This window comes from Canis lupus, chromosome 22 (assembly GCF_048164855.1).
Source record: "Canis lupus baileyi chromosome 22, mCanLup2.hap1, whole genome shotgun sequence".
Taxonomy (NCBI): domain Eukaryota; kingdom Metazoa; phylum Chordata; class Mammalia; order Carnivora; family Canidae; genus Canis; species Canis lupus.
Window position 1 is genome coordinate 45,624,751 of NC_132859.1, and position 12,663 is coordinate 45,637,413.

At 37.2% G+C, this 12,663-nt stretch overlaps 1 protein-coding gene across 34 annotated transcripts in view; it reads left to right on the forward strand.

The window, feature by feature from the left end:
* LRRFIP2 (LRR binding FLII interacting protein 2) overlaps positions 1 to 12,663 on the forward strand; it is a 110,178-nt gene that overhangs the window by 74,837 nt on the left and 22,678 nt on the right. For 25 of the 34 annotated variants that reach the window (XM_072793406.1, XM_072793404.1, XM_072793407.1 and 22 more), the window contains 2 exons: positions 2,365 to 2,436; positions 8,360 to 8,530. In XM_072793406.1, coding sequence (XP_072649507.1) covers positions 2,365 to 2,436; positions 8,360 to 8,530 — 243 coding nt within the window. The remainder of the gene's footprint in view (positions 1 to 2,364; positions 2,437 to 8,359; positions 8,531 to 12,663) is intronic. The other 9 variants (XM_072793413.1, XM_072793422.1, XM_072793427.1 and 6 more) reach the window with 1 other exon arrangement.

Here is a 12,663-nt window from a genome sequence, read left to right on the forward strand (position 1 = left end):
TGAGCCATTATGGTATTATCTGGCTACTTGAATATGGTTATCTCTCAATTTTTCATTATAGATGTAGTAATACCGGGGATAACAGAAGTACCAGGGTTGAGTCCTCATTCTTCTTATTAACCTTTTTATTAAAAGATGAGGACTTTGAAAATGTATTTGAATGTCTGTTGTGAGCAGTGGGGGAAGGGTAATAATAAAAATTGCATTCATTAATTGATTCAACATTTATTGAGCCCTTGACCCCAGAGATTTAGGCAATGTACCACATCGTGAACTTCAGGAGTTCACTGTTTCATAGGGAAGACAAACTGATAGAAACCAGTACAACCACATTGTGTGATACTATGTAGTAGCCAGAACAGGGTTATTAAGGGAATTCAGAGAAGTGTCAGCTGTGTTGGACTAGAAGAAGAGGTAACAAAAGGCTTTCCAAAGGAGTTGTACTCTGAGCTAACGTATGAAGGACGAAAACAAATGAATCAGGCAAAGGCTTTCTCAGAACTTCAGAGAACCAGAAGGTTGTTTGTATAGCACAATTGCCTGAGGGTAGGATGAGAAGTAAGGAGGAGAGGGAGGTGAGGGGGCAGATCTGGGAAGTAGTCATGGGCCAGACCACAAAGCATCATTTATGGTAGCCTAGAAGGCATTTTATTTTCTCCTGGTAACTGTGGGATATTAAAAAGAGTATCTGATTTGTGCTCTTAAAGAGTGACTCCAGATTGGAGGAAGCACTGGAGATGAAAGGAACAGTCCCCTGTGGTTGAATAGTGTGAAGTCAAAACTGTGATGGAAAAAGATGCAAGAAACTTGCTCTGAAGAGAATACTGGAGTTGATTGGTCAATAGAGATAGGAGGTTTAGAGAAGGCTTTTGTTTTCTTTCTTAGGCTGGCTTGATTATTATTTTCATTCCTTGACTTGAACCAGTAGAGAGGGAACAGGAAGGCAGAGGAAGGAGAGGGTGACTGAGGAGCAGGTGCCTTGTGTGGGTGCCAGGGTGCGGCTGGAGGGGGGGGGCGCCAAATGTGGAGGTCCTGGGCTGCTGACACAGTGAGGAGGAGGTGGGGACTGGGGTCCTGAGTCAGATTGTAGGTGGGTAGGTGCAGGAGTCTAGCTTAGAAATGGGCAGCCTGTATAAGTGGGCTGGGGGGTAGAGGGCGGAGAGATTTGCAGCAGTGACAGTGGCAGTCGAGAAGGAGAGCTGAGCCAGGCTGACATGGTATGACTTTGAGAGTATCAGTATTTATCAAGCTCTTACTATGTACCAGGCATAGGTGCTGGGGGTGCAGCATTGAATGAGATCAACTCGTCTTCAGGGGGACAGGACACAGGAGGACAAAGCCCTCCAGCCTCACAACTTAGCTTGTGCTTGCCATTTCCTTGTATTGCTTCTTTAAGAGAATGACTTCCTTGAAGGAAATGAGAGTTTTGTATCCACACCTTCTCCTAGTAGCCCTTCAGTGTGTGCCTGTTGAATGAATCAACCAGCAGACAGACCTACTAAGGAGGGATGAAGAGGGCAGGGGAAGTATAATACAGCAAGTGTGTGTGTGACTGGCCTTTGAGAATTGATCCTGCCTGTATTGCAGAATTGTACTTAGGGAAAATAACCGTGGCAGTCATTTCCCCCTAAATCAGGCATTCTGAACAGATTGTATATAACAGGGTCAGGTATAAGGGAAACTGTATTTTCCATTTAAAATTTGACCTGCTTTACTTTTAAGGATTATGGTAACATTTGGAGCAGATGCTCTTTTCTCATCATTTAAATGGCATCCTCAGCATAGACTTTCTCATTTGACATAATGTTTAAAATGTAGGTGTTTAACTTCCTTCCCTGTATTTTCTTTCTCCCAAATTAATTGTGGTTGGTAAGCAAGTCATTGAAAGACAACTTTGTTCATATCCATTTATTATAGTTTTTAAAACTGCATGAGTCAGTATAATATGCTGCTTATAATTAATTTGCTACATATTTTACTAGTTCTAGGTGAAGCATTATGTTAAAAATTATTTAAATGTTTACAAAATTTTAAAAATTATATGTTAAGACTGTTATAATTTATATAGTTTTTTCCATATACAGTCCCACACCCCCCTTTGCTAATGCTGTTTCAAAACTCCTTAATACTAAGGAAATATTTAACACTTTTAGATTGATTACTCTAGACCTTCTCCAGCCCCACTATCACCTGACCTGTTTGCCCTGTTCTGTGGTTTAGAGTGGCAGTTATGCTGTGTACTTTGATTTTTCTGCTTTTAGTCTGGAATATACAAAAATAATTCACATTTTCATCTGAATTCTTTGAGACTTAAGATATGTTTGTGCATGGTTTTATGCAATGGTTCATTCCTATGTCCTGCAGGATATCTATGACCTTAAGGACCAGATACAGGATGTAGAAGGGAGATACATGCAAGGGCTTAAAGAACTAAAGGTATCAGGGCCCATTCTGCAGCCCAAGCATGCTGTCTGTACGCAGAAGGGTTGGGTAACAGTGGTTTCACAAGTTCTGTTAACCCCAGTGCACATAGCTTTACTAACAGTGTTTGTCTTTCAAGCATGTGCTTAACCTGCAATGTGTAGGAAAGGTGAACTTCCAGTATCTGCTTATGTCTAAATGTTTGGTAGAGTTTTTGGAATATTCAGTAAAAGATATTACACCTGAGAGTTTTTAAACTTTGTAAAATACTTGCATGTCCCTTGTGTCTTAGCCATACAAAATCAAATTGGGCAAACTCTTAAAAAGTACTCTGCAAATAAATATATATTTTTTTAAATTGAAAATTTGACCTTAACATTCTTCCATGCTAAATGAGAGAATATTGCCTATTTCTGTTACCAAATTCAGTCAATATTAAAGGCAAGAGAAAGATATCTAAGAATGCATTATTATAAATATTCCTTTTAGAGGAAGGACCCTGAGGTAGGACGCCTATGTTTTTGTTTTGTTTCTTCTTCTTTTCTTTTTTAAACTATAGCTCAAAAAGGATTACACAGATTCAGTGCTTTAAAGAATTTGGGAGGTAAATTTAGATGGGCCTAAATCTTTTCCAAGTGAGGATTGCTACCAGTTTTCAATATAAGTGTCCATGTGAGGCAGACTTTTTGGTTGTCATTGGTGCTTGCTCTTCCCCGTGTTTTATTATGAAGTTCAAATCTAATATGAGGAAACTTAAAGTTTCTCTGAACACGTACATGTCCCTATTTCAAATAGAAAATACACATCAGGCCTCTAAAATCATAAGCCATTCAGAAAAGTGACTCAGGATATGCCCATAGGCCTGATGGGGCAGGGCTTTCATCATCTTCCCTGGTGTGATGTGAGGTAGGTAGCTCAGTTACCAGTCAAAAACTTCATGTGGATGATTATTGTCCCTTACTGACTCAGGACCAAAAAGGGTGTAGGAAGTCCTGCAAAGTGAGGCCACTGAGATGACAGTGTGTGGCTATCAGTAAACAATAGGAGAATTACAAAGGTAGTATGCAGATGTGCTCAGTTAATCTTAATGGCTCTAATCTTCAGGATTTAATTCCCTTTTAAGATTTTAGAGATAAGACTTTTGGAAATATCTTGGATCAAGGGAAAAAAATCCAATGTATTAAATAAATACACTCATTGAAGTCTCATATATAATATAATCTATCAGGAAAGCAAGTGATTCAGAGGCATTCTTCCTTGCCTTTTATTTTATTTAAAATGTTAAAAAAATTTTTTTTCTTACATCTTAGATCTACCATTTATTATAGTCTTTGAAGTATGTAGGAGAACAGATTAAATTTGAGACTGAACAACTACAAGATCCCTTTTAAGAGAAAAAAGCAAAACTTAATGTTCCTTGCATAAATGATACCATGCTAAGAAAACCTGTAAGAAATACATTAAATATATCCATGTTAAGTACAACAGTTTTTTCTTTTTTTTTAAGATTTTATTTATTAATTTGAGAGAGAGAAAGAGAGCACGAGCAAGGGGAGAAGCAGAGGCAGAGGGAGAAGCAGGCTCCTTGGTGAGGAGGAGCCCCATGCCAGCTCCATCCCAGGACCCTGAGATCACAACTGGAGCCAAAGCAACCACTTAACTGACTGAGCTACCCAGGCGCCCCTCCATGTTCAGTACAACAGTTTTAAGCATATCCAGAGTAATAGAAAAATCACTTTGTGATATACCGTGGTGTACCCAGTTTATGTTTTTCATTTAGAAGAGACCTATTTTATTTATTTTATTGAAGTATAAATACAATACTCTATCAGTTTTCGGCGCACAACATAATAATACAACAATTCTATACATTACTCAGTGCTCATCATGATATGTGTACTCTTGATCTCCTTATCTATTTCATCCATCCTTCTCTCCCACCCCTTACACACCTTTTTCCTTTCCTTTCCCTTTCCCTTTCTTTTTCTCTTTCTTTCTCTTTCTTTCTTTCTTTCTTTCTTTCTTTCTTTCTTTCTTTCTTTCTCTCTCTCTCTCTCTCTCTCTCTCTCTCTCTCTCTCTCTCTTCCTTCCTTCCTTCCTTCCTTCCTTCCTTCCTTCCTTCCTTCCTTCCTTCCTTCCCCTTTCTCTCTCTCTCTCTCTCTTATTTATTTATTCATGAACGACACAGAGAGAGAGAGAGAGAGGCAGAGACACAGAGGGAGAAGCAGGCTCCTTGCAGGGAGCCGGATGCGGGACTCTATCCCTGTACCTGGATTATGCCCTGAGCCGAAGGCAGACTAAGGCAGACGCTTTCCTGCTGAGCCACCTAGGCATCCCTCCACCTTTCTTTTCTTAATTCATGGTCAGCATATAATTGAGCTTATATTTATATATAAGCATATAATTGAGTTATATTTATATATATCCTTGGAGTGACTTTTTTAAGTGAGAGAAAAATAATTTAAGAAAATAGTCTGGTGATCAATCATGGTTGTGTGAATGTATCCGTATCCTATTAAAAAAGGTTACTAGGGGACTCCTGTGTGGCTCAGCTGGTTAAATGTCTGCCTTTGGCTCAGGTCATGATCCTGGGGTCCTGAGATGGAGCCCTGTGGCGAGCTTTCTACACTGTTTGTCCTCTTCCTCTGCCACTCCCCTTGCTTGTGGCTCTCTCTCAAATAAATAAAATCTTAAAAAAAAAAAAAAAAAAGAATACTGAGACATTGGCCTTTGGAGGTGCTTTTTCTCATTGTAGCCTCCATGCAGAACCACTTGAGTTTTGTTAAGTTACAGATTGCTAGACTCTACTTCCAGATTTACTCTTTCAGTGGGTCTGGGATGGGGTTGAAAATTTGCATGTTTATCCAGTTTCCAGCTAAAGCTGTTGCTAGTAGTATAGAATCTACACTTGCAAAATCACTGCCTTAGACACATTTAAGTAAAACTATTTCCTAATAGCTAGATTGAAATAATTAAAACTACCTTAACGCAAATTTAAAACTGTCTTCCATGGTCTGTTGTTTAAAGGAAGAGTACATGCCATAAATGTTATGTCAATTTTTTTTATTATGTCAAATTTATTGTTAAATATGGAATTTTTGCATCTATTGCTAAACTATCTTGGATTCTGATGTTCATGCAGTTAGTTATGCCCCATTTTCAGTGGGACTGAGCTGTGAGGAAGACTTTTTTTTTAATGCTATTAGCCTCTAAGAATCATTCTAAACTCTGTATTATATTAGGATCCTACTATATTTAAACCATTATACAATTGATTTTGCTTATATTTTTTATTTGGGTTATATTTGTTCCCAAACCTGGTATAAATATTATACAGCCCTCGTTTGTGAAGCATTGCTATCGTGTGTCGGTGTATGTATCCTTATTGAGGTATACCTCACATACTGTAAAAATTTACCCATTTAAAGTGTACACAATTCAAGTGGTTTTTAGCATAGTCACAGAGTTGCACAACCAACACCACAACCCAATTTTAGAATGCTTTCATTACCCCAGAAAGAAACCCTGTACTAATTAGCAGTCATTCCTCACCCTTCCTCTTCCTCTTCCACACCCAGCCCTGTGTAACCACTAATCTGCCTCTGCCTCTGTGGATTTGCCTTTTCTGGACATTTCATACAAATGGAATCATATAATATGTAGGCTTTTGTGATTGACTTTTCATTTAGTATAATGTTTTCAAGATTTATCTATATTGTAACATCCTTAACTATCATCTGTCTATCTATCTATCACGACTGGTGATATTGCAGTGTATGGATTTCCCACATTTTGTTTATGTGTCAGTTGATGGACATTTGGACTGTTTCCAGTTTTTGGCTGTTATGAATAATACTCCTCTGAACATTTGTGTACAAGTTTTTGTATGGACATACCTTTTTATTTCTCGTAGATAGCTCCCAAGGAATAGAATTGTTGGGTCATATGGTAACAGTATGTTTAAACACTTTGAGGAATTATCAAACTGTTTTCCAAAGCAGATGCATTATTTTACATTCTCCCCAGCAATGTATGAGGCTTCTAGTTTTTCCACATCCTCACCAACACTTGTTAATCTGGTTTCTGGTTTTCTTTTTTAAATTATAGCCATTATAGTAGGTCTGAAGTGGTATCTCATTGTGGTGGTGTTTTTAATATTTTATTTATTTGAGAAAGAGAGCACAAGCAGGGAGAGAGGGAGAAGGAGGGAGGGAGAGGGAGAAGCAGACTCCCCGCTGAGCAGGGAGCCCAACATGGAGTTTGCTGGATCCCAGGACCTGAACCGAAGGCAGAAGTTTAACAGTTTGTACCACCCATGTGCCCCTCATTGTGGTTTTGATGTGCATTTCCCTAATTACTAGTGATGTTAAGCCTATTTTCCTGTGCTTCTTGTCCATTTTCATATCCTATTTGGAGAAATATCTAATCAAATCCTTACCCATTTTTAAATTGAATTATGTGTCTTTTTATTATGGTCTTATAAGAGTTCTTTATATGTTTTGGATACAGGTACCTAATCAGATATAAGATTTACCAATATTCTCTCCCATTGTATGGGCTATCTTTTTTTTGGTACTTTCTTGATGGTATTGTTTGTAGCATAGAAGTCTTTTTTTTTTTTAAAGATATTTATTTATTCATGAGACATACACACACAGAAAGAGAGAGAGAGAGAGAGAGAGGCAGAGACAAAGGCAGAGGGAGAAGCAGGCTCCATGCAGCCTGACATGGGACTGGATCCCCGGTCTCCAGATTACGCCCTGGGCTGAAGATGGCGCTAAACCGCTGAGCCACCCGGGCTGCCCAGCACAGAAGTTTTTCATTTTGATGAAGTCTTTTCTTTCATTGATAGTGCTTTTGGTATTGTATCTAGGAAACCTACTCCTGTCTACTCCAAGGTAATGAAGATTTAGTGCTGTTTTCTTTGAAGAATTTTATAATTTTAGCTCTTACACTTAGGTCTCTGATTCATTTTGAGTTAATTTTCGTGTATGGTGTGATGTAGGAGTTCAACTTTATTCTTTTGCATGTGGATATCCTGTTATCCCAGCGCCATTTGTTGAAAAAAGTATTCTTTTCCCATTGAGTTGTCAGAGTACCTTTATCAAAAGTCAGTTAATCACAAATGTAAGGGTTCTGGACTGTCAGTTTTGTGTCTTCGATCTTGGTTTGTTGAACATTTACATTAGTATTTTTAAAATTTATTTCTAGAAGTGATGACTTTTTCTATGTAAAATATTCTTTTTAACCTTAAAAATTGTTACTAGATAGTAATAATCTACCAAATTTGATATTAAAAAATAGACTTGTAAGCTGTTTTAAGCAGAAAACTTTGAATTCTATAAAATTTTAGGTATTTTGCTTTTTTTTTGCTTTTTTTTATAATAATTTTTGTATTGTTTATGTATTTAAGAATGACCATAATTTGAATAATTGTTATAAAAATGTTTATGCATTTACATTAGCATTATTATGCACAACAGGAAAATACTGAAAACAGATGTCTGGAAAGTAGCAAAATTCAAATGAATATTGAGTTTTCTTATGTAAAGAGAGGCTATATTATGTTGTATCAATTCATTCTGAATACCAGTTTATTGAAAACAAGAGTAACATTTCTGAAAACACTGATGATGCTTCATTTTATGACTAATAGATGTGGTCTATATACCACCACATCTTTTAGAGGCTACACTGGTGCTTAATTTTGTTTTCTTGGATAGCAGAGAGCATATAAAATTCTTATCGTGGCATAATTGGCTTATTACCATCCTTCTGTTTCATGTGCATGTTACTAAACAAGGAGTTTCCCCAACTGCTTGTATTTTGCAAAAGTGCATCTTCATGTGTTTGTGCCAGTGCTACATTTCCTGTTATATTGCATATAAGCAGTGAACATATTTTAGATATTAGGCTGATGGCTGTGACTTTCATTTAGGAGTCTTTGTCCGAAGTGGAAGAAAAATACAAGAAAGCCATGGTTTCCAATGCACAGTTAGACAATGAGAAGAATAATTTGATCTACCAGGTAGACACCCTCAAGGATGTTATTGAAGAACAGGAAGAACAGATGGCAGAATTTTATAGAGAAAATGAAGAAAAATCAAAGGTAATTGTGCATCTTGTATCATCCCTTTCCCTGGTTCAGAAAATTAGAACCTGATCTTTCAGAAGTGCTGGGCTTGATGGAAGAGTGCAGCATACCTGGGACTGAAGCTTCAGTCGAAACTGGTCCAAGGAAGTTGACACAATATGAGATGTCAGGTCTTAAAATATTTTCCTCTTTACATTTTTATAAAATCTAATTTTCCTAAAGAAAATCTTATGACCTCTTTCATTTTTTGAAGCTAGAATGCAACTCAAGTTTTATCTTTATTTTCTATCTCTTAATTGGAACAATTATAGTGAATTACTAATTTCTTCCTGTTTTAATGGGTTGGAATGCTACAAAGCTCCAAAGACTTTGAGTGAGACAGTTCATTGTTTTCTTTTCTATCATTTTTCAAAATAATCTGTTTTCTAAAAGATTGAAGAGAAGTTTTTAACCAGTTATTTAAAAATAGCAGGATGGAGACATGCATTAGACGTCAACAGATGTTTTCTTTAGAGGTTTGTAAGCTATATTGTTAAAATGAGCAGATGGAAAATAAAAGCCACTGTCCAAGGTCAGATTTGCCCTTTGACAACTTCAGAGAACAAATTGGGTTCTCTTATTGGATTTGGACTTTTAAAGTGTTGATGTCAGTCTAAGCAGAGGACAAAAGGATACTGTCAAAAAAATGAGTTGTGACTACATTGCAAAAGTAAAAAGCCCAGAAAATAACTTAGGAAATGTGCATTGGTAAGTTGTTAGAAACATCAGTAACATGAAGGGAGAGAAGCTGTTAATCTAATCTCAAAGGGACTGGCATTAATACTATAGACTTTAATGGGAATTTTTTTCCCTTGAGGACTGAAAATACTCATTCCAGGCTGTTTTGGTCTTGTTTAAAAAGTGCTTGGAAATGTTTGATGAGTTTGGGGGGAAAGAAGGATGATGAATAGGCAGATATAGAGAATTTTTAGGGTAGTGATACTGTTCTGTATGATACTATATTGGTGGTTACATTATACATTTGTCAAAACCCATAGAATATACAACACCAAGAGGGAACCCTAATGTAAGCTATTGACTTTGGGTGATTGTGATATGTCAGTGCAGGCTCAGCATTTGTAACAAATGTACCCCTCTGATGCAGGATGTTGATAGTAGGTAGGAGAGGCTCTATCTATGTGGGGGCAGGGGTCTATAGGAACTCTGTACTTCCACTCAACTGCATGAACCTAAAAGTGCTCTAAAAAATAAAGTCTGTTAAAAAAAATGTTAGGATAAGAAGACTTGTGTCTATATAAATGAAAAAGAGACCTCTGGATATTTTCATACTGTATGACAGGGCTCATTGAAGCTATGATTTGTTGGCATAGGTGGTTTCCTCTGATTTTTCTTGTTTCTCAAGGGTCAGTTTCTGAGTTCTGAACTGTCATACTTTATGTAGAGTCCTTGGACTCCTTTTTTGCCTTTCCATGCATTTTTCATATCTACTTCTGGCTCTTTGTTTCTTGTAGATTAGAAGAAAATCTCATGGTAAGTATTTAATGTTCAGTACTAAAATGAGTTATCTTTCTATCTTCTCAAATGCCCTTGAGCATTTTTAGAATAAAAAAAAGCAGATCTCTATGATTAACTTACTAGGCAACTTTATTTTTTCCTTCTATCATCTTTTGATATCTAGAGATATCTTAGTATACATAGAGCTATGGTTTTTACTTTTTTTTTAAAGATTTTATTTATTTGAGAGCAGAGAGAGAGAGAGAGAGAGCGCGCGTGTGCGCATGATTGGGGGAAGGAAGAGAAAGAAGAAGACCCCCTGCTAAGCAGGAAGCCTAATGCAGGGCTTGAGCCCACAACCTGGTTCAACTTAACCAACTGAGCCACCCAGGGGCCCCTGGTTTTTAATTTTTATGTAAAAAAATTATGCTTAAAAAAAAATTATGCTTTTCTTAAAGAATCATAAGCTTTTTAAATGCTTTGTAAATCTACTTCAGGTACCGTAATGGTGAAGACCTTGTAATAGTGTCTCTCTAGTATACCTTCTCTTTGAGCTCTTCTTCTTTTTTCTTTTTCTTAAAGATTTCATTTATTCATGTATTCATTTGTTTGTTTGTTTATTTATTTATGGGAGAGAGAGAACATGCAGGAGTGCAGGAGGCTGAGCAAGAGCAGGGGCAGAGAGTGGGGGAGGTATAAGCAGACTCCATGCTGAGTGTGGAGCCCAACTCGGGGCTTGATTGATCTCAGGACCCCAAGATCATGACCAATATGATGACCTGCTTCTTTTATTTTAGCTTAGTTTTTTTTTAATATTTTATTTATTCATGAGAGACACAGAGAGATTGAGGCAGAAACGTAGGCAGAGAGAGAAGCAGGCTCCCTGTGGAGAGCCTGATGTGGGACTTGATCCCAGGACCCTGAGATCACGACCTGAGCCAAATGCAGATGCTCAACCACTGAGCCACCCAGGCACCCCTAGCTTAAATACTTTTGACATTCATCCGTATTGTAGTATGGGTTGATACTTCACTATCTTTTATGGTCTAGTACTATCCCTTTGTATGGGTATACCACATTTTGTTCATTTGTGTGTTGATACACATGATACACATGCTATGATGAATGCTGCTGCTGTAAACATTTGTGTACAAGTCTGTGTATGTTGTCTTTTCTGTTAAGTGTGTACCTGGGAGGGGGTTCCTGGGTCATATGGCAACTCTATGTTGAACCATTTGAGGAATGCCAGACCATCTTCCACAGTGGTTACATCGTTTCACATTCCTACCAGCAGTGTATGTGAGTTCTGATTTCACCATAGCCTCACCAACACTTGTCATTGTCTGACTTTTTTTTTTTTTTTTTTTTTTACAGCCTTCCTAGCAGCTGTGGTTTTGATTTGTATTTTCCTGATGACTAATGATTTTCAGTAGATTTTCATATGCTTCATATATTCCTTGGAGAAATAGCTATTCAGATCTTTTTCCTATTTTTTTATTTGCCTATTTTTTTTTTTTAAGATTTTATTTATTTATTAGAGAGAGAGAGAGAGAGAGAGCACAAGCGAGGGAGGGGCAGAGGGAAAGGGAGAAGCAGATTTCTCACTGAGTGAGTAGGGAGCCTGATGTGGGGCTGGATCCCAGGACCCTGAGATCATGACCTGAGTGGAAGGCAGACACTTAACCTACCTAACTACTCAGGTGCCCCTCTTTTTAAATTGGATTGTCTTTTTATTATTGAGTTGTAAAGAGTTTATATATTCTAGATAAAAGTTACTTATCAGATACAACTTAAAAATATTTTAAAATATCATTATGGGAACGCCTTGGGTGGCTCAGTGGTTGAGCGTCTGCCTTTGGCCCGGGGTGACCCTGGAGTCCCAGGATCAAGTCTCACATTGGGCCCCTGCATGAAACCTGCTTTTCCCCCTGCCTGTGTCTCTGCTTCTCTCTGTGTGTGTCTCTCATAAATAAATAAAATCTTTAAACAAAAAAAAAATTTTTAAAAATCATTATGAAGTCAAGAATTCAAGTATTTGATGATTTTGAATTCATTGTAGCTTTTATTATTCTTGATTTTCAAATTGTTCAAACTTTAATATGAATGTTTTCAGGTTGATTTCTGAATGATTTCGACATGAATCTAATTTTTTTTTTTTTTTTTTTTGATAAATTGTTTGGTATCTAGCACAAGAAAGTGTTCCAGGCTCATCTGGTACACTTCTTGCTCCAGATCTGGAATTAGCTGTTTGTCCAAGGAGCCTTCGTTCCTTTAGTGGAGCAGTATGGGTGCTAGAGAGCTCTTGCCACTAAGGTGATCACTGTTTATAAAGGCTCTTTAGTGGATGTATTGGGGAAATATTTATGTGGGGTACTTTTTTGTTTTAAAGTCAAAATATATTATAAATTTATGCTGGTAGTTCTAGTTCGTGTTTAGGATTCCAGCATTTTTCCTTACCCTCTGTTTTACATATGTATATCTCTGTTTTCCCACTGCCAGTTCTCAAAGTCACTGAGGGTGATAGTAATTACATTATAATCTCTTCTCTTTGCTCTATCCCACAGTGCTCAGAATAGCAATACCAATGTTGCCACAAATGACATAATTACTGAAAATAGTTAAAAGTTTTTTTGTTTTGTTTTGGTTGGTTGTTA